At 43.3% G+C, this 18,195-nt stretch overlaps 1 protein-coding gene across 1 annotated transcript in view; it reads left to right on the top strand.

Moving 5' to 3' along the window:
- LOC138513595 (retroelement silencing factor 1-like) overlaps positions 1-17,168 on the top strand; it is a 32,463-nt gene extending 15,295 nt beyond the window's left edge. Inside the window, exons 2-4 of the mRNA XM_069628569.1 lie at positions 3,537-8,483; positions 14,594-14,671; positions 16,598-17,168. Coding sequence (XP_069484670.1) covers positions 3,545-8,483; positions 14,594-14,671; positions 16,598-16,770 — 5,190 coding nt within the window. The 5' untranslated portion in view covers positions 3,537-3,544 and the 3' untranslated portion in view covers positions 16,771-17,168. The remainder of the gene's footprint in view (positions 1-3,536; positions 8,484-14,593; positions 14,672-16,597) is intronic.
- Positions 17,169-18,195: the final 1,027 nt, after the last annotated feature.

Here is an 18,195-nt window from a genome sequence, read left to right as displayed (position 1 = left end):
AGAAACAGCAAGCTCTCCGCTTCCTTCAATGATTGAACCACCCAGCGCCTTCCTTGATGAGTGAAATGGAGTGCAGTAGGAAAGCCCCACCTATTGGGCACCTCCCCTGCACGTAGCCACTCAGTCAGCGGGGATGGATCGCGAGGGTCTAGCTGCAGCCATTATGCGTTTCTTAAGTGCGAAGAAATGAACCCGGGACAGCACATCAGCAGGCCTGTCCTGGGTCAGGGCGACACAAGATCTGGTCCGGTGAGTCCTGTCGAGATCAATCTCCTGGCCCCCAGGCAGTTAAAGAATGGAACGAAAGAGGTCAGCCAGGTAGATCTTCATCCCACACCATTGAAGAGATGCCCCAGATCTGGATGTTTCTGCAGGAGCGATTTTTCACCATCCTCCTGCTTGTCCTTCAGGGCCTCGAACGGGCCTCCAAGTCCTCTGTCGGTTGGAGCACTCGCCAACCTCATAAAACTGCTCACAGAGGGTGTTCTCCACCTCAGACACCCCGTGCTCAGCCTCTGAGACTTTTATCTGGTGCCAGGATCTTGTGGGAGAGTTCCTCTGTACTTTTGTGGATCCCCTATGAATTTCGGCCAACAGATCCTGCAGGTCAGACTTAGTGGACATCTGTGTAAGCATAGCTGTGAGAGGGTCGACCCCATGCACCTGGGCCGTCAAAACCTTGGTGTGCTTGTTCCTATCAGTGGACTGTAGCATCATGGAGATGTCCCCTTACTCCCCGTCTTAGAAGTTTTAGCCATGTCAAAGTCAGGAGGCTGCAACCGGCCAACACCCCATACATCTGTAATGTTCACGACACCAGAAGGCAGAGGGTATGCGTCAAAGTCGGCGCCCAGCAAAGCCACAGTTATTTCAGTTTATCCGAGGCCCTATGGGATATGAACCCGAGTGTGGATTGCCGAAGCAGGAAAACAAACCCGGGTACAGGCACACCCAGTACCAGTCCAAGCCCCACCCAGCGAACACAGAGGCGACCAGCGTGGCAAGGTTGGGAATGCAGATAGCAGTGGCTCACCCTCAGCCAGAACCTCAGTAGTTAGGGGGATGTGTGTCAGTGCGCTAGAAGAAGATGAGTTCATCAAACGGGGAGACCAGCGAGCCCAGGACCGACCTCTCTGTCCCATCATAAAAAAAATCATGCTCACTACAGGGGTCTGGCATGGGATGTACTGAAGTGACCAGTCAAGCAGCAGGGACAGCAAGCCATAAGACAATATCCGCTTCACACGTCAAACCAGGCATGAGGGATCGAGTGTAACAAACAGTTTTGAAACTCCAAATAGACTGGGGTCCATGAAGTGTGGAATCAAAATGCTAGTAGGTCCTCGCAACATGGTGCCGGAGTCATAGGTGCCCTCCCAGAGCCCTCAGGCATTCTCCTGTGCCTGCTGTCCCTCATTCCACCTCACTTCAGCCCACGCTCTCACCCGACGGCGCCCGCAGAAGATGGCAGACAGGTGGAGCCCAGCGCTCAGGGACCGGTGTGAGTAGGAACAGCTAGCGGCTTCATTGGTATGGCAGCAGGGCTACCATAGCGGCGTGGGCGCATCAGATGAGGGGAAGAAGGGCTTGCGCTCCCGCTCCTCAAGCACCAGGACCTACAGCAGCAGTGCCGGTGGGTAAGCAACCAGCGAATCACGCCCCAACTCACCTCTCCTGCCTCTGGCTCTCACAGAGCACGACCTCAACGGCCTGGGGGCACACCAGATGGGAGCGCCGGATGCTGTGCTCAGTCCCCCAGCCCAGGCACCTCACTAGAATAGCAATGCAGGTGGGGGGCGGCATTCACCTCACTGCAGGGCACAGAAAGGCGGCTCTGACACAGGTCACCATTCAGAGCAGCAAGCAGGCAAGCTACTCTCACGAGCCGGCTCAGTCCGAAGCCACCATCTTTCCTCGAGGCCCGCAACATCCCATCTGGGGTAATCCTCAGAAAGCTGGCACCCGCGGGCCTCCAAAATTCACCCAGCAACAGCCACGGGGTTCTGGAACCACATCACACCATTATTACATTATTGTAGGGTGCCAGGAGAGAGCTTCAATGTGCTTTCCACCCTCTCAATGCCGGAGACACTCAAGCAGCCATCTTCCTGATGGCGTGCGTAGACACACCCCCCTCCCATGACTTTTCTTTAATAAAAAAAGCCCTCTGTTTTTGTCTCCCGCTTTTTCATGCAACTGATTGATGCGTTCAACTGGATCTATGTGATTATTGTGAAATAAAAATGCGAATCTGAAAATGTCCACATTCTTTTTGCCCAATTATTTGCAGGCGGGAGACACACTTTAGCCCCCTCATACTTCCCATGCTTTATATATTACCCCAACCCCCCTGTCTCCCCCCCCACATATAATTGTGGCGAGATCTGCATTTGTATTCAGCATTTTGTGCTGCACAGTAATTGGGTGATACTCCTTCAATTCTGGCTGTTCAATCAACTCTCCATTTCAATAGCCTTCAACCCCTCTTCTCGTCTTGCAGTCCTAGTTACACTTCTGTAAATGTCACCAGTCTTCCTGTGGACCCAAGGAAAGTACTACTTCCCATCCCCCCCAAGATGCCAGTATAGTAGCGAATGCTTCAAACTAAGCCGCGTATTGCAATTTGCTCGCTATGATGTATTTTTCAACCAGCCTCAATTCGCTAGCAAACCTAGCTAGCCAAATGCATGCCACAGCCAACGGCATGCTAGATGATTGCAGCATGATCCCTGGCTTCAAAATACAATGCCAAGATAGTTTACCTCCGGTGTGATCTTATACAGATATTGTTGTGATGTTAAGTCTTGTGATGCATTTTTATCTCCAAAAATAATTTTCGCATGTGATCCAGTGTTTATGATGATGGGAGCTGTGTTATTGGCACAAAGTTCAAGACCACAACTGATTGTAGTGGGATAGTTGAAGGAGACCACATACTGAACTCTTAAATGAAACTTTATCTAGCCATTCCACCACATTGTGTATGTTATGACACACCCCCCCAAAGCATTGGCATCTGCCATTGCCAAACTTGCACAATGCAATCGCTGCATGATTATGCCATCAATGCAAAGAAAATGCTGTCGTCTTGTTTTGCTATGCAATCCAGTGAAGACCATGTCATAACATACTAAATGGAAGTGTACAACCACAGCACTGAGGACATTAATTCCTAGGAGAGTTTCGTGCACCAAATGGCAAAGAACACTAATGTAATGGGGTAGCTCGAACGGGTGTGTGTCTGGCAGAGGGGGAAGCAAAGATGTAAAAAGTATATTATTTCATTAAGGAAAAAGTGTGTGTGTATGTGTATATAAATCTCGCAAAATCTGCACTCGCAACTAGCCATTGGCTAGTGATATTGGACTCTTGGCGAGTAAGAAATGGTGTGCTGTGTTTATGTAGAGAACTGAGTGGGCGAGTGACTTTTTAATGTTTTGCTATTAAATTGCAATTTGAATGTAAGTGTGTGTGTATATTATGATATATATTTTACATTCTCGATTTATTCATGCCGGGTTTGTTTCTCCTTTCAGATTTCCAAATGGTTGAAAAAGTGTGTGCCAAAAAACAAAGAGCAAGCAAAGAAAAGATGGACTGGAAAAACCAAAGTGTCCTGGTTACTCGCCAGAAGAAGTTTTGTGTGAGACCGCAATATGCAGACGCGGCCTCTCGGGTGATTGGACCTTCTTTATCATCCCAAACAGGCCATGGCACTTTGCAGAACATGCCATATGCTCACTCGCAGCAGTACAGAACTCCAACCAACTATCCCCCATCCATGTACCAACAATTCCATAATTCAGCTAGATATGTGAGAGATGTGCATACTAATCAACCATGCAGCATACCTGCAAATGAGAAGCAATTGGAACATATGCAACAACATTACTACACACTTCAACAGCTGCACCATTCTCAACACATGACCTATCCAAATGTGCACAACCAAGCCACTTTTACGGATGCTCAAGGGGTTCTGATATCTGGTCAGAAATCAAATCTGCAGGCTCTGCCGCCATACCCAGTCCATGCAGACTCTCAAATGACTTTCCGTGTACAGAATCCGTGGCCCGCTGAACAGGTCTCTGCAGCAGAAACAAACGTGATCAAATATAATCCCCTCCGAAGCCAACAGGGATTGCCTCTTCCCAAAGAAGTGGAATACCAACGGCAACTTGCAATGGGAGCCCTGAAACCTATGCATCCCCAACAGGTATCCGGGCATAGACATGTGCAAAATGTCTTGGGATCTCATCAGCCTCAGAATATAGCGACTGAGAAAGACTTTCTGACTGTAAATGGTGGTGCTTATGCCAGTAGAATCGGAAATGAAAGGCTTTCACCCTATAGTGGACCACTGAAGGCAGTGCCAACTTGCACACAGGAGTTCACTAGGTCTAAAGTGCCTGCCAGTGAGCCCCACGTTATAGGGAACATTCCAGACTGCACAGACGGAGTCAAAGAATCATTGGATCATGCTTCAAACCCCATGGATCTTTCAAAGGCGACTGGTAATTCTGAGGTCACGGGTGAACAGATAGCTCAGCTTCATAAGAAACTCATGGGCACGAAAGATGATTACATGAGTGCTCTGTGGGATTACAAAGAAAAGTATGAGTTATTTAAATCTTCAGGCTGTAACACAAATCTATCCACTTCAAACGTACAGGTTTCTAACATTTCTCAAAATGTTTGCGACGCTCGAATCCAAGCAAAAATCTGGCCAGTTCCTCCACATGTGGCCTCGACTGATAAAAGTTCGGCAGCACCGGTTCCTGGTGGAATTGCATACAAGCAAAGCCTAATGCAGACCAGAGCCTCGCAGGAAGCAAACTGCTTTAATCTGCCATCCATGCCCAACACTGAAGGATTGCACAGTCTTGGCAATATCCATCAAGGTTTCAAAGCCTTCGGCTCATTGAGTAGGATTGCCCCTCAACATGCCTGGAATAAGGATGACTCAAACCCCTCTGTTCCTTTCTCTAATTTTCTGATAAATAAATATCTGATGTCTCTACATAAGAAAAATGTAGCTGTTGGTTGTACACAAGAAAGTTATGAACAACCTAAAGCTGTTTCACTTCCTAATAATGGTATCAAATCTGAACCTATTGATGAAGAAACTGAGTCTTCATTTGGCAACTATCCAATGTGTAATCAGTTTCCCTCAGCAGATGCTACCAAACTGCAAAGTAATATTCAACAGCAGAACGCGAATTCGATCCTTCAAGACTGGAGCAGAAATGTAACAGAGAAGGGATTAATAAATGGAAAGAGTCCAGATTTTCAGCATTCTGCTCAGGAGCAGAACTGTATCTCTAGTCCAAATGATAAGATAATTGATACATTTGGCAAAGAAATTAATCTGGTTAGTTCTGATTTAAAGTGTTCATATTATAGAACGGTCAATAATGAAATTATCTCAGAGTCAGATATAGGCGAGGTTACCTCCCCGCAGGCTGAAACTGTGTATGAGCAAACATCCAGTGATCTAAAGCAAAGCATGTTGTCACTTGTTGACTTGCTGAAAACCACAATCCCAAATGCCCACTGCTCAAATAATCCACCTTTCAGAAACGCCGTATGTGCAAGTACAAAAAACTCACAACAAAAAGAATGTCCAGAGCGTACGTTAACTGGGTATAAACCCGAGCCATTGGGTTTGAATATGAAGAAGTCTGCAGAACCTCAAATTGCTGTTGTAAATCCATTAATACAGTCCAAATGTCAAAGTATAGAGCAAGATGACTTACCTCTACAGAAGGAAATCTATCGAGCTGCTCACGGAAATATTCAAGACTGTATGCCACACCAAAACGGACAAATGTCAGTAGATATTGCACCAAAAGTGAGGGATGACCATTTGTCTTCCACTAATAAGTCATTTGCTACATCAGATTCTGCCTTTGGCAATAGCTGTGCTAATGAGGGCAAGACCATAACAAACGTATCACCTACTCCTTTCCAAAGCAGCACGTTTTCTCAACCCGAAACCAATCCAAAACAACTTCTTAGGTCGGAGGTCAAACACGCAGGAGATGAGGAGTGTTGTCCGCAGTTGATGATTACCAGTGTTTGCTCTCTTGCAGCTGGCAATACATTTTATGATTCACAAATTGCTGACATATTTGAGAATAGTCCTCTGACTCCATCAAAATTAGGTGTGATGTCCCAATCAAAGACTGAAAACGTTACCAAAAGAACCGTACATGAGATTCGAGCAATGCCAGTGCACCAGCGTTTGGAAGATTCTGTCACTCAACCAAAATCACTGTTTGTGGATAATAAGAGTGTTCCAGTGGAGAGCTGTAATGATTGCGACAATAAAGTTGTGGTTGCAGTTTCTAAACCACAGCACGGAAGAGAGCAAACCCACCCGCAGATAATCGGCACGAATGAAGAGATGGGTATGGAATGCAAAAAAACTGCTAATGAGCATACACTGACTCCGGTTATCACCCAAAGCCAAAATGATCACTCTATAAATGAAGGAAAGAAACTTGCAGAACAAATGCCTGCCATGGCTGGCCACCTACTGGAAGAAAGTGCGTATTCTGATGATAGCTACTCTGAACCCTATCTAAATTCACAGCTGTCTGAACTTCTGAGAATGTTTCCTTTTGGTATCGAGAGAATGGAAGGCACAGCTATTTTAAATGAAAATGAAGTGATTGAAAGCCAAGGCGATGATGGGCAGGATGGTACCCTTCTTTTACCAGAATGTAGTGATTCTGAAAAAAAGGACTCCAAAAAGAAAGAGAAATATGAGTCTTCTGCTAATCAGATGATGGCACAGCTTGAAGGTGATGGCATTGTTTCTTCCCTAGACACCTGCTCTGTTAGTCAGGACCCTACAAATAATGCCAACCTCAAATGTGGCCCTACAAATGGTCAGAAAGAGTTGCAGATTAATAACAATTGCCATTCTATTTCCCTGGACTTGTGTCATTCTGAAATGGTTTCTCGTCTAAATCCACTATTGCTCACATTGCTGAATCCTGAGCAAAGTACCCCTCGTCCTCCAGAGGTGCTCACACAAACTTCCTTTAATCCCAACATGAAGTACACAGAAGATGCAAAAGGGCTGACCACGCAGGCTAGTCCTTACTCGGAAAAAAACAGTTTGCGCCTGTCGGTGCACATGGATAAAAGCCTTTCCAATTCCAATTTGTTACCATCAGTTTATGAGGCTGACCACAGTGGTTCATATTTTCCTACCGCAGCAGTTGACGCACCTGACAAAGCAAACTGTTCATTGATTGGATTGAGCCTGTGCAAACCTTTCTACACTTCCAATGAGGATCCACTCGCAAGAGATTTACCCCTGACCTACACTTACCCTCCAGTTAATCATATACCCTGTAATGAAGGCCTCTCAGTGTCCCAAAACAATAGGGACCCTAACCTTCTGAGTGGGCCGACTAAGAGAAAAAAGAAAAAGCCACGATTAATAGTCAAAACAGACTTTTTGAAATCTAGACATAGCATGCCTGGCCTTGGTAGAAAGGATGAAGCCGAAAAAATGTCACCCAAAAATGATAGTATCGAGAGCATGTTTTCGGTTGGTTGTCTTCCATTCAATGAAAAGAAACCTACAAGTGAAGAAAATATAACAGTGGCCGATGACGTCGGATCTTCGGAGAAAGAAAATGGGCCAATGGAAAAGCGGCATGCCGCGGAGAGCAGCTCTGCAGAAAAAGAACTGGAGCCTAAGGTTCCTGATGAAAGTGTAACTAATGCCAAAATGTGCTCTGTACAGGAATTCTTCCAGCGCCGGAAATCGGAACAAATGAAATGGGGAAAGAAAATGCAAAAGCAAGACTGCGTAATTAAAGAAAAGTTTGCAAAGCGAACAGTGCAACATCGAAAACCTTTGATTCCCTCTGGAATATTGAAAAAACATGATCGTTCAGACAGTGAAACCTCGGAGCAAAATATTCTTCAGCATCCCAAGCCTTCTGACGCTATGACATCCACTAGGACAGTCCCTGAAACTCCCAAAGTAGAAGTGCCAAGTTCCATTCCAGTCAATCCAGATGTTCCTCAAAAGGCTGATGGTTTTTCACACAGTGAGTACAAGTCTGACCAAATAATTGACCACAATGTCGCCAATTCTGGAAGTAGCACGTCTAGCAGAAGTATTGGTGTTACTGAAAAAAGAAAAACTCCCAAAAAATACCAGAAAACGATTGGAAACTTTTTTTTGAGACGGGTTGAATTAAGGAAACTTGCAGATGGGAGTCTACAGATGACACCCATTCCATCCTTGCCTACAAAATCTGCTGCTAAACAGAAGCGAAACAAGGTGGTTGAGCCCACTTCTATGAAGCCTGAATCGCCTGTATTGCAACACGGCTCTGATGGACAGATGATGCTTGAATTCAGACTGTGCCCTGACGAGCTGTTGGGTTGCCATTTAGCAGATGACTTATCCGGAAACGACAGGCCACCAGCTAGCAAAAAGAACCAGTCATTTGAAGGTAAAACTCCTTTTTTTTCTGAAGGGACTCCATTAGAAGGTTGCATTAAGATTGTGGTACTAAAAGATGTTCTGAAATCCAGGATTAAAAGGCCATCTCTTTATTTGCCGCCTACTGGCACAGCTTGGTATCGCAAGCTTTGGAAGCTCTGTATCATGAGGTTTTTGTATTGAATGTACCCACCCCTCAATAGTCTCTCATCCTCCTGTATAATAAGTATGATTTCTATGTGCAAGATCATTGCTCATCTCACACCCTTTGTGCTCACATGTATTAATGGTACCCTTATCACTATTCTCGGCATATGCAGGCTTTTCAGTTTAGGGATTTGCAAAGTGTGCCGTCCTTTTTCTTTTATTAATGAATACTTGCATAACCTTGATTTGATGGCACTGTAAACTTGCTCAATGCACTCTATTGTCCTCCAAGGATAACCGAAAGATGAACACATGGTTAATTTGTGAACAACAGCAAGAACTCTCGTTATTTGGGGATGGAATCACTGGATCATCCACAGCTTCCTGAAAACCTAATTTAGTTTTTAGTAGTCTGTCACCAGTCATGTTTGTTAGTTTTTAGTAGTCTGTCACCAGACATGTTTGTAAAAAACAAAAAGTAATTTAAAGCAGAAGCAGTGTGAATTTGTGTGAAACCAGTGAATTTTAAGGATGATGACTGCACAGTCCCTTCAGAGAGTTAATTGGTCAGCCAAAATACTTTCTTGAACAACTCAGCCAAAGTAATTAAGCTATTTCCACTGCAGGCAACCAAATCCTCATCAACCTATTTGCAAGGGGCTATGCTGTAAATTTAAGCGCTTTCTCCCTTCCTTGGTAATTTATTGGAGAGGGCATTGTAGTGTCACTGCTTTGGTATGTGAAACCAATAACTTTGCCCACCGCTATAGGGCTTTAATTTGTTTGCTTCAGCACAGAAGCCGATAAGATGTACGTGGCATCTAATGTACGCTGGATTAGCGAACTTGATTCACCCATTGACCTGGTGCACCAAAACATTCTATGGCACCACTTCTAGCAAATCACAGTCCTTCAATAATGGACCATGACCTAGACTAAAGAAGTATATATATACTACATACCGACTCACCCAAACTAAATGTAAGAACAATGCATGAATTGCAACAAATAGGTAAAGCACAATGACTGTCTGAATTTCTCCTGCATGCAGATGCAAAGCGTCATGCTTTATTTTACCACACCCTTGCTTGGCTATGCCAGAACCTTTGTAGGCTGAGGTCCAATCAATCTTTTTGGAGCAGGATCTCGGTCCCTAAATGTTAAGTGTACGAGTCCCAATGGTCCAAGGCCCATTGTAGCTTCCAAGGTACCCCCTTCGTATTGCATCTGTCAATTAATTGGGTCTTCACTCCCCAGTGTTTGCACCATATTTGTTAGAAGGAATGCTGCCATTCTTTATTCCACTCTTCCTGTCATTGAGAGCTCTACACTGGAACTCTGGGGCAAAGGGAATATTATTTCTGCCTGGATTTACATTATGGGGGAGCCTGTTCTTTTTTTTTTTTCTTCCTTGGTTACCTATGAACTGTGATATCCGCTACTTGGATTACCAGGGGGAGGCTGAATAGAGGGTCCTGCCCCCATTTCAGTGGGGAGGATTAAACATGACTTCATGGGTGTAAACCTTCTACCTAAGGTGGCTGCTCGAGATTCCTAATCTTGGTATGCTCAGCAAATATCAATAGTCCATGTTACAGAGGACTCCCTTACCAATATTGGGAACGCTTTGTGCATCGCCCCCCTTCGCAAAGTAAAACTTTATACTTCTTAATCCATCTCCAGGATTGAGAGTGGGTTCATTTGCTTCATCTGCAACTACACACTACTGTGCCTTGTCCAAGACCTGACTGAGCAGTAATGAAAGATTAGCCATTATAAATTGAAAAAACACCATAGATGTTCATATCCTTTAGGATTGGCAACCATTTCAATGAACCTTGCAATAGAGCCACCCGTGATTTTAATTTGCTTGACTAACCCAGTCAGTGCCTGATCTTCAAGCATTTTTTCAAATACCATTTTCAAACAGTTATTCATCAACTTCCTAGATATCTTTGAATTATTCATGCCCTTTATGTTGCTTTGGGCTCAGAATGGTTTTATTGCCATGATTCCCTCTCTGCTGTTGCTAGGTAACATGGAGCCGCTCAGAAATCAGATCAGCCTTAGTGCTTCACCGTCCATCTGGTGTCTGCATCTTTAAAGCACTTGATTTATATTCCATGTGCATCCCATCACGCCAAGCGCGAAGGAACACTTTCCCAGTGGTCACCTGAAAAGCATAAATGTAGGCTCTGGATATCTGCACAGATCCTTCCCCTTCTGAATTATGCCATCTCCCATGACCATAGAAGGAAAATATATTGCGCTTTCCATTTGAAGGATTCCCCACTTTATGCTTTCATCTCGTGCAAGCAAGGAAATTGACTAATAAGACAACACTCAGCGGGCTGACATCTAAATTCACCACTGCCATAATGGTGATAATGTGAACACCTGAAGGTATCCATTCATGTAGAGAGGGGAACTATGAGTCCTGAAATCTAACCGCTTTGACTACAAACTTGAGAGCAAGTACAGATGAGTGTTGTGTGGTCCTGAAGAAAGTGGCAAAATAAATAAAATTCCACTGAAACCGGTCATCCTCTACTAAGGGATGCCTGAATATTAATTGGATGCCCATTTTTTCATGTGTTAGAATTTGAGTACAGGAGCAGATGAGAATGGAGCATTACACATTACATAATCACTCCCTTGCGTGCTCACCCATTCTGCCTCTTTTTCCTAATTTGTTATTCATTTTAGGTACATCATTTTGCTTGTTCTGAGGTAGGGTCAGTGTCTCTTCCCTATCCTTTCACCCTTGATAGACGGTCCACCAGCGCCCCCCTAGGGAAATGGTGACCAAGGGATAGTTTTGCATTGGTTGGCGGGATAGATTAGTGGTAAAAAAAGAAAGTCATTCCTATAAAGTGTACATATAGAATCTGTTGTGTGTGGCTCTTCTCTTTGGCCCATTGCATTGAATTGTTTGCTCCCAACCGTATCTGATCCTGGTCATGCCGTTGTGGAGTTCCACATAGGTCCGTTACCGTGCAGTAATCAAAGGATCCTTTCCTATTCATGATTCTATAAAGCGGGGATTCGCTTGTCCCCTTAAACTCATGGTTTCTTAACTGTCTCTGAAATCCCAATTACCTGTTGGTGGTTTTGCCTATGGACTGCCAGATTTGCAGATAACTGAATTTAGATGGCCTCTGACCCAATGCATAATAATATGGGTACACAATAATGATGAGTTGCCAACTATTAGCCGGACATAAAGTCACTTCCTCCTTCGGTTCTCTACATGAACACAGGAAGCCATTTCTAGTGGCGAGTGCACAGTGGTCTAGGTGGCGGAGCGGTTGGGAGCAGTGCTTCTCATCTTTAAAAAAAAAAAAAAAAAAGCTTTACTGTTCCCATTCTTGATTTTAAAAAGAAACATTTCCGTATTGGTTTAGTTTAAAAAAAATAAAGTGTAGGAAGAAGTTGAAACTTGTATTGCACTGGACATTCCCTTAAACCGCAGGGGAGTTTGTTTGGGGGTTTGGATGAGGTTTGTGAGGACCGGGGTTAGGCCAGCAGGGAACATAGTTCCACCCTTGTGCTTTGCATAAGAGGGTTGGTTAAAAGGATGTTCTGTTTAGCGTAATAATAATCTAGGAAACGAATGAAACATTCCAAAAATATTCAGTTGTGTGTGTCCTCTTCGAACCTAACCATAGGCGGCGGTCGCTGTTGCCGACCCGATTATACACGTATGTTCTAGTCCTAAGCAATACAATTGGGCACTTCAGCGTTTATGTTTTTTTTCAATTGAAAGGGGAAAGCGGCTGCTGGTCACTATAATGATCTGCAGTTGCTTTCCCCTTTCAATTGGAAACCAAGTTAATCCTCAAGTGTCCAACTATATTACTTGGTATTAATATGTTTTGCTTCAGACTTGTCAATAATGTGAACATGTGGCCCGACGGCTGCTTCAAAGTACTTTGAAACAATGTTGTATGCCATGAAGCCAAAATAAAGTCCAGTTTGCATAACTGCATCAAAGACGAGAAACATTGGTGCACCACAGACTTATGGTGTGTGTGGTTTGAAGAACCATAAGAAAACCATCAACCCTCCCTGTTCTATAAGCTGGGTATCTGTATGGCTCAGATATCCTATTATTGGGATGGGGGGGTGATAAGGGGGTGGTATCTGTATGGCTCACATTGGGGGATGCTGAGGGGGGGAGAGTAATTTCCCAACCGACTCGTGCCCGGGGTATTTTCCACCAGGAGCTTTCCTAAAGCTGCCAGTTTGCTTCGGGGAAGGAGGCGCCGCTGCTAATGAGAAGACTGAACCCCTTTTAATCCAGTTTGCACACTACTCCTCCCAGTGCAGGTGGCTGTATTTGCCTGCACCAAGGTAAACTCAACCCTGCACATGAAAATCTCCAAGCTTAAGGTGCAGCAAAGCCTTAGGAGTGGCGCACAAATAAACGATGGAAGAATTTCCACCCAAATTAGACAGAATCCAACAGAAAATTAGCCAATTTGTTGCTATCGACGTGTATGACGTTTGTTTTTTCTAGCGCTTAAATTGCTTGGGGAAGAAGGAGGTTATTTCCTCTCCTCAGTTACCCTCTTGACCTGCCTCTCATCTGCCTGCTCGCTAACATGTTCCCCCTCCTCTAACCTGCCTTTGTCCCTCACTTCATCGGCTTCCACTCTAGCACTTCACCCAACATGGTCAGACCCCGAGCACAGCTAGCCGCACTGTCTACCTTCACTTAAAAACGTCTAATGTCGGTTGTCCTTTATCCATTTATGTCCACTTATGTATTTTCCGTGGTGACTGTTCCATTTACTCCCCTCCACAACCTGTCCAGAATTTCCCTCATGCTCACCCCATCGTAAGAAGCTTGCTGCTTTCTGTCCTATCTGATTTCTTATCCATTGTAACTTCGTTTTATGATCAAAAGAGCATTGTTCCTCCTGTATATATAAATAGTCAACAGTTCCTGCTTTACGTTTGGGCAGTAAGGCTGTTTTGATGCATTGTGTTATTGTGTATTTATCTGGGTGTATTGTGGAGACTTGTATGTTGCATTTCACGTGCCTCTACTTGCTTGATGACCTCATGCATGGTGTAGAAGTTAATTCGTCTGAGTTTTTAAATAGCAGCAACGGCAAAGCATCCTGATTAGCGGATCCCAGTCCCCCAGTTACGTGCAGTGCAACACTTTCTACACTATGGGAAGAAAGTAAAGCTTTGTTTCCATTACTTGCCGGAACCTAGGTGGGCTTGGACATAACAACATGACATAGCACAACATTAAAGGCATATCCTGGGTTCCAGGCATCCCCCATTAAGCAGGTGCTACCTCCTGGGGACCGATGAGCTAATGCATTTTGGTATAAAACCTCCCTATAAGAAACAAATGTATACTCTTTTCTCACTTATGACCCATTATGCAGTAAAAACTATTCTGGAGGTTTCCTATCCAAATTCTCAGTCAATGTTGTATTTTAATCCACCAGTTGCACCAGGGTGCCAAAAGTAGCTCCTGGAGTAGGGGTGTTAAGCTGGCAAAGCTATTTTAGGGAAGAGTTAAATGACAACCAGCTGTTTTGATCCCGCTGAATTTACTACCTAGTCTATCAAACCAGCATAACAGATTAACAGATGCCAGCAACTTAGCATGGCATGTTACCAGGGGGCAAAAATTATAGTTGTAAGCCGCTAGCTAGCCATACAAAATCACCACCTCAATTCTATACATACAAACAGCACGCTATTTCTCACTCGCCAAGAATCAAATATCGCTAGCCAATGGCTAGAGGCAAGTGCACATTTTTCACCATGATTGTTACTATGCTTTAAGAAATATATATTTTTTAAAAATCCAACAATATCATACAATCTATATTGCAATTCTTACCCACTAGCCCAATGATTTTACATTTTCCTTAGGTATTCAAATGGTCATCAATATGTAGATCTACATAGGTTTTAAATCAATAACTGATTTACTTTATTTTACAGAAATCAAGCGCAAAACCAATGATTGTAGCAATAATATTCCACTGAAGAAAAGAAAGTTTGACCTGGCCATATTTCAAGGTAAGATGGTTTTCGCACCTGGAAAAATTTCCCCAAGACTCTTGGGTGTGAGTGATATAGCTGCAGTTAATGTCCGAATAATCCTTCAGAATTCTACTAATTGGTTTGCATATGCCAATTTTTCATAACTTACTGCTTAGCCATCAAAGACGGCTTAGCCATAAAAAAGGACTGCTAAAGGCCTATTTTGATCACCTTCCCAAACACCGAAAGAATGGTGCTGTGGTTTCTCCCAACCCAGGTTGTGGGAGAACGACCTTGCACTGAATTGACACGGGTGTTTCGGAGACCCATCAGTGCCTTAGTAGTTCTTCCTGGGGATTGAATTCCTCATGAGGGATTTCTCTAGTCCGTCAAAACTTAGTAAACGTAGTCTGTTGGTATGTTTCTTTCCTGATTGGCAAGGAGTGGAGTGCCCAGCGATATGGCAATTTACTGACTAATTGTGGCAATAGGTTGTTAATGGCTATGTTAAACAAGATTGCATCCAATTTGTGGCCTACATTGTGAGTGTCAAAACTGAGGGTTGATGTCACCCTCCAGACAATTGTTTTTGAGCCTTCTATGCCATTAAAGAATTGGAAAGGCCATATGCAATTGCGCTTGATCCCACCTGTAAAAGGACAATCTTGGTAAACCTGTAAGGTCCTATCCCTCCTTCACGAGACCACACATGACTCCAGACTTGTTTTGGCCTCTTTGGACATAATTAGTAAGGTGTCACTTGGGTATTAAGGCACAGCTGCCTTGGGGGCCCATGTCTGGGCACACCCATCCCACTCTGAAAGAGGTGTTGTGTTGACTGCATTCACCTGAGGGTACAAGGATAGCTTGTCATTGGCAAAACTGAAGGTTGATGACTAGAAGGTTTGAAGTGGGGGCTCTAGACTACTGATTAAACCCTACATGTGATATGTGGCATACCAGTTCTAGTTTCCAGTGATTTGTTGCCGGTTGCTGACACATAGGCGTATCTCCTATCTTCCCAATATTGCTTGATGAGTTTAGAATTTACTGGGTGTGATTCCTTCCAGGGCGGGTGGGTAGTAGCTAGGGGAATAATAGGCTACCAGTAATCCAGCTGCTTTTATTTTCTCCTTAATGATGCAGGTGGTTAGTATGATTTCAAAGATGTTGTAGGTCCTTCAACCCAGCCCTTCATTTTACTAAGTTGGATAAATTGGATAGTATGTTGGAAAAGTGTGAATTACACACAACAAGGAAGTTAAGGAACCTAATTGCCCTTGCGTACAAATTAAAAAGAACATATTTATTGGGGTGCTGCAAAGTGACTGTTTCATTGGCACCTTATTAATTGCCAATAAATACATGTCAGTTACCACAGAGGTGCGACACAAGCAGTTTGTGGTATTGAGGGGTGAGTAAAGGGAGGCAGGTCTCCCTTCCAGACTCCCTGAAGCTGCATTCTTATTACGATACTACATTAGTATCAATGGTGCATCAACGCATGGGAAGATGCAGAAGATTTTTGATATGTTGCAGATGGCGTGAAGTCGGCTGAGACCATGATAGCTGACGCCATGTCTCTGTATAAACATACCTGAGTGGGATTCAGCCAGCGATCCTCACTGTGCAATATCTGCTACAGTACCAGGCTTCAGGCACAGCTGTTGTTGTGTGTATTTGCTTTAGGCTTTCAGTGTTCCATTTTCATACTTGTGTCCCCTTTTTTATAGGTTTTATCCATTTTCATTACCCCAGAGTGTACTCCATCCTGTGAAAACACATCCACTGTTGTAGACTGTGCGCTTTTTGCACTGAGATCATAGGAGTGGCAGAGCAGCACTTTGCGTAGGGCCCGTACACTAGAATAATTTGCTACCATTCAGTTGAAATTGTTCAAATGAAATCAAAACAGGATTACAACCAGAAAGAAGCTTATAGGTTTTATTTTTGTTCCCATAGGAAATGTTGTTCTGCCAAGACCCTCAACCCCGAAGCAAATCATGGGTACAATGGCGAAAACAGCAAATTGTTACCCAACTTCCACGTCCAAAGTAATTTTCAATGCCTACAAGAAGCTCTATTTGGAAATTAAGAGCAGAGACTTGAAAAATACCTCGCCAAAATGCCCTTGATTTGGAACTTGTTCAAGCCATCAGCGTGGGCCTATCTATTGGGGCTTTGAAGTCTGTGCCATCTACGCAAGGAAACTGGTACACTGTCCACAAAAAGTGTAAAATAGGTTTCCTCATGGCAATGAGGAACTTGATGTTGTGTTACCAAAAGTATTTGGCATGAACCTGGTTTCAATTTATTACAACTGTTTCAAAAGTCAGTATTCTCTTTTTCTTTGTAACAAAGCACTTTAATTGACAACCTCAAAGCATTACTAACACTTCACATTAAATGGCAATTACCTGAAACCTAATCTCCCCCCTTAAATAATAACCTGACAGTTGTCGGGGTATGGTTATCTGCAACTAAATGTATATATCATGAAGTTCAAGGAAAATAAACGTTTTTTTTAAAGAGGTATCTTTGTTTAACATCTTTTGGAACTGTCTCGTGCTGCTGTCTCCCATTTCTGCTCTTCAAACCATCTTCTGAGCCGAGCGTCCTCTAATTGGAGAAATATCTGACAATGAGGGGTCTTGCGTTCACCTTTAAAACTTAGTTAAACCTGAAGTGTTGTAGGTTCTATTGCCTTAATGCCATAACTGTTTCCTACAGTGTTAATGCTCCTCAGCAAGCTTGGGGAGGCGGTGAATGTCTTCAGATAGCTTTCCAGTGCATCAACTGCCGACAAGAGGTTTAAAAAAATGTATTTATTGCATTATCCTCTGGAGCTGGGTGTTCATTTGCATGTGCAATTCTAGATCTGTCATGGGAATTCAATGATGTATAGGTGAATCTCCACCATAGGGTTGTTTCAAACAATGTGCATTAACTTTGACTTTGTCTGCCTTAAAAATGTATTATCTCTGAACGAACATCACCACAAATATATATTTTGTATAGAGCTCTGTGACATGCCAAAAGTGGAAAGAAATGTAAATTTCAGGTTTACCAAGTGTTACCTATTTACGTTCTAACAGACTATATGCATGCTTTTAGATTTTTAAAAAAATCTGTGCATTTCTGATTGATATGCAATTCTTTAAATTCGTTTTTTTTAATGTACAGATGTTTTCTCTTAAAGTTGAATTGTCCATCTTTTCCTTGATCTTGAATGATGGAATAAACAATGAACTTGTGGTTCATACTGTGGGCACTAATGTGTCATTTATAAGCTATGTTAGCTTAACTTGTTTAACACAGGCCCTCTTTTGTTGGGCAGATTGTTATTATTATTTTTTTCTACTGGATTATATTTTATTAACTGACACAGCTTCTATTTTTTGTATTGATGTGCTCCTGTGAATTCCAGGAGATGTTCTAATAACAAGTCTTTATACGTGTCAAGTTGTACATTTGCAAATGTTGAAATAAAATATTTTTTATATTTGAAATAAACCCGAAGTGATTGTGGTTTTGTTTTCCCTTTAATGGTTTCTGATTGT

Source organism: Ambystoma mexicanum, chromosome 12 (assembly GCF_040938575.1).
Source record: "Ambystoma mexicanum isolate Mex_15411 chromosome 12, UKY_AmexF1_1, whole genome shotgun sequence".
Taxonomy (NCBI): Eukaryota; Metazoa; Chordata; class Amphibia; order Caudata; family Ambystomatidae; genus Ambystoma; species Ambystoma mexicanum.
The sequence above is the reverse complement of the archived record's forward strand: the minus strand, read 5'-3'. Positions and strand labels throughout refer to the sequence as shown.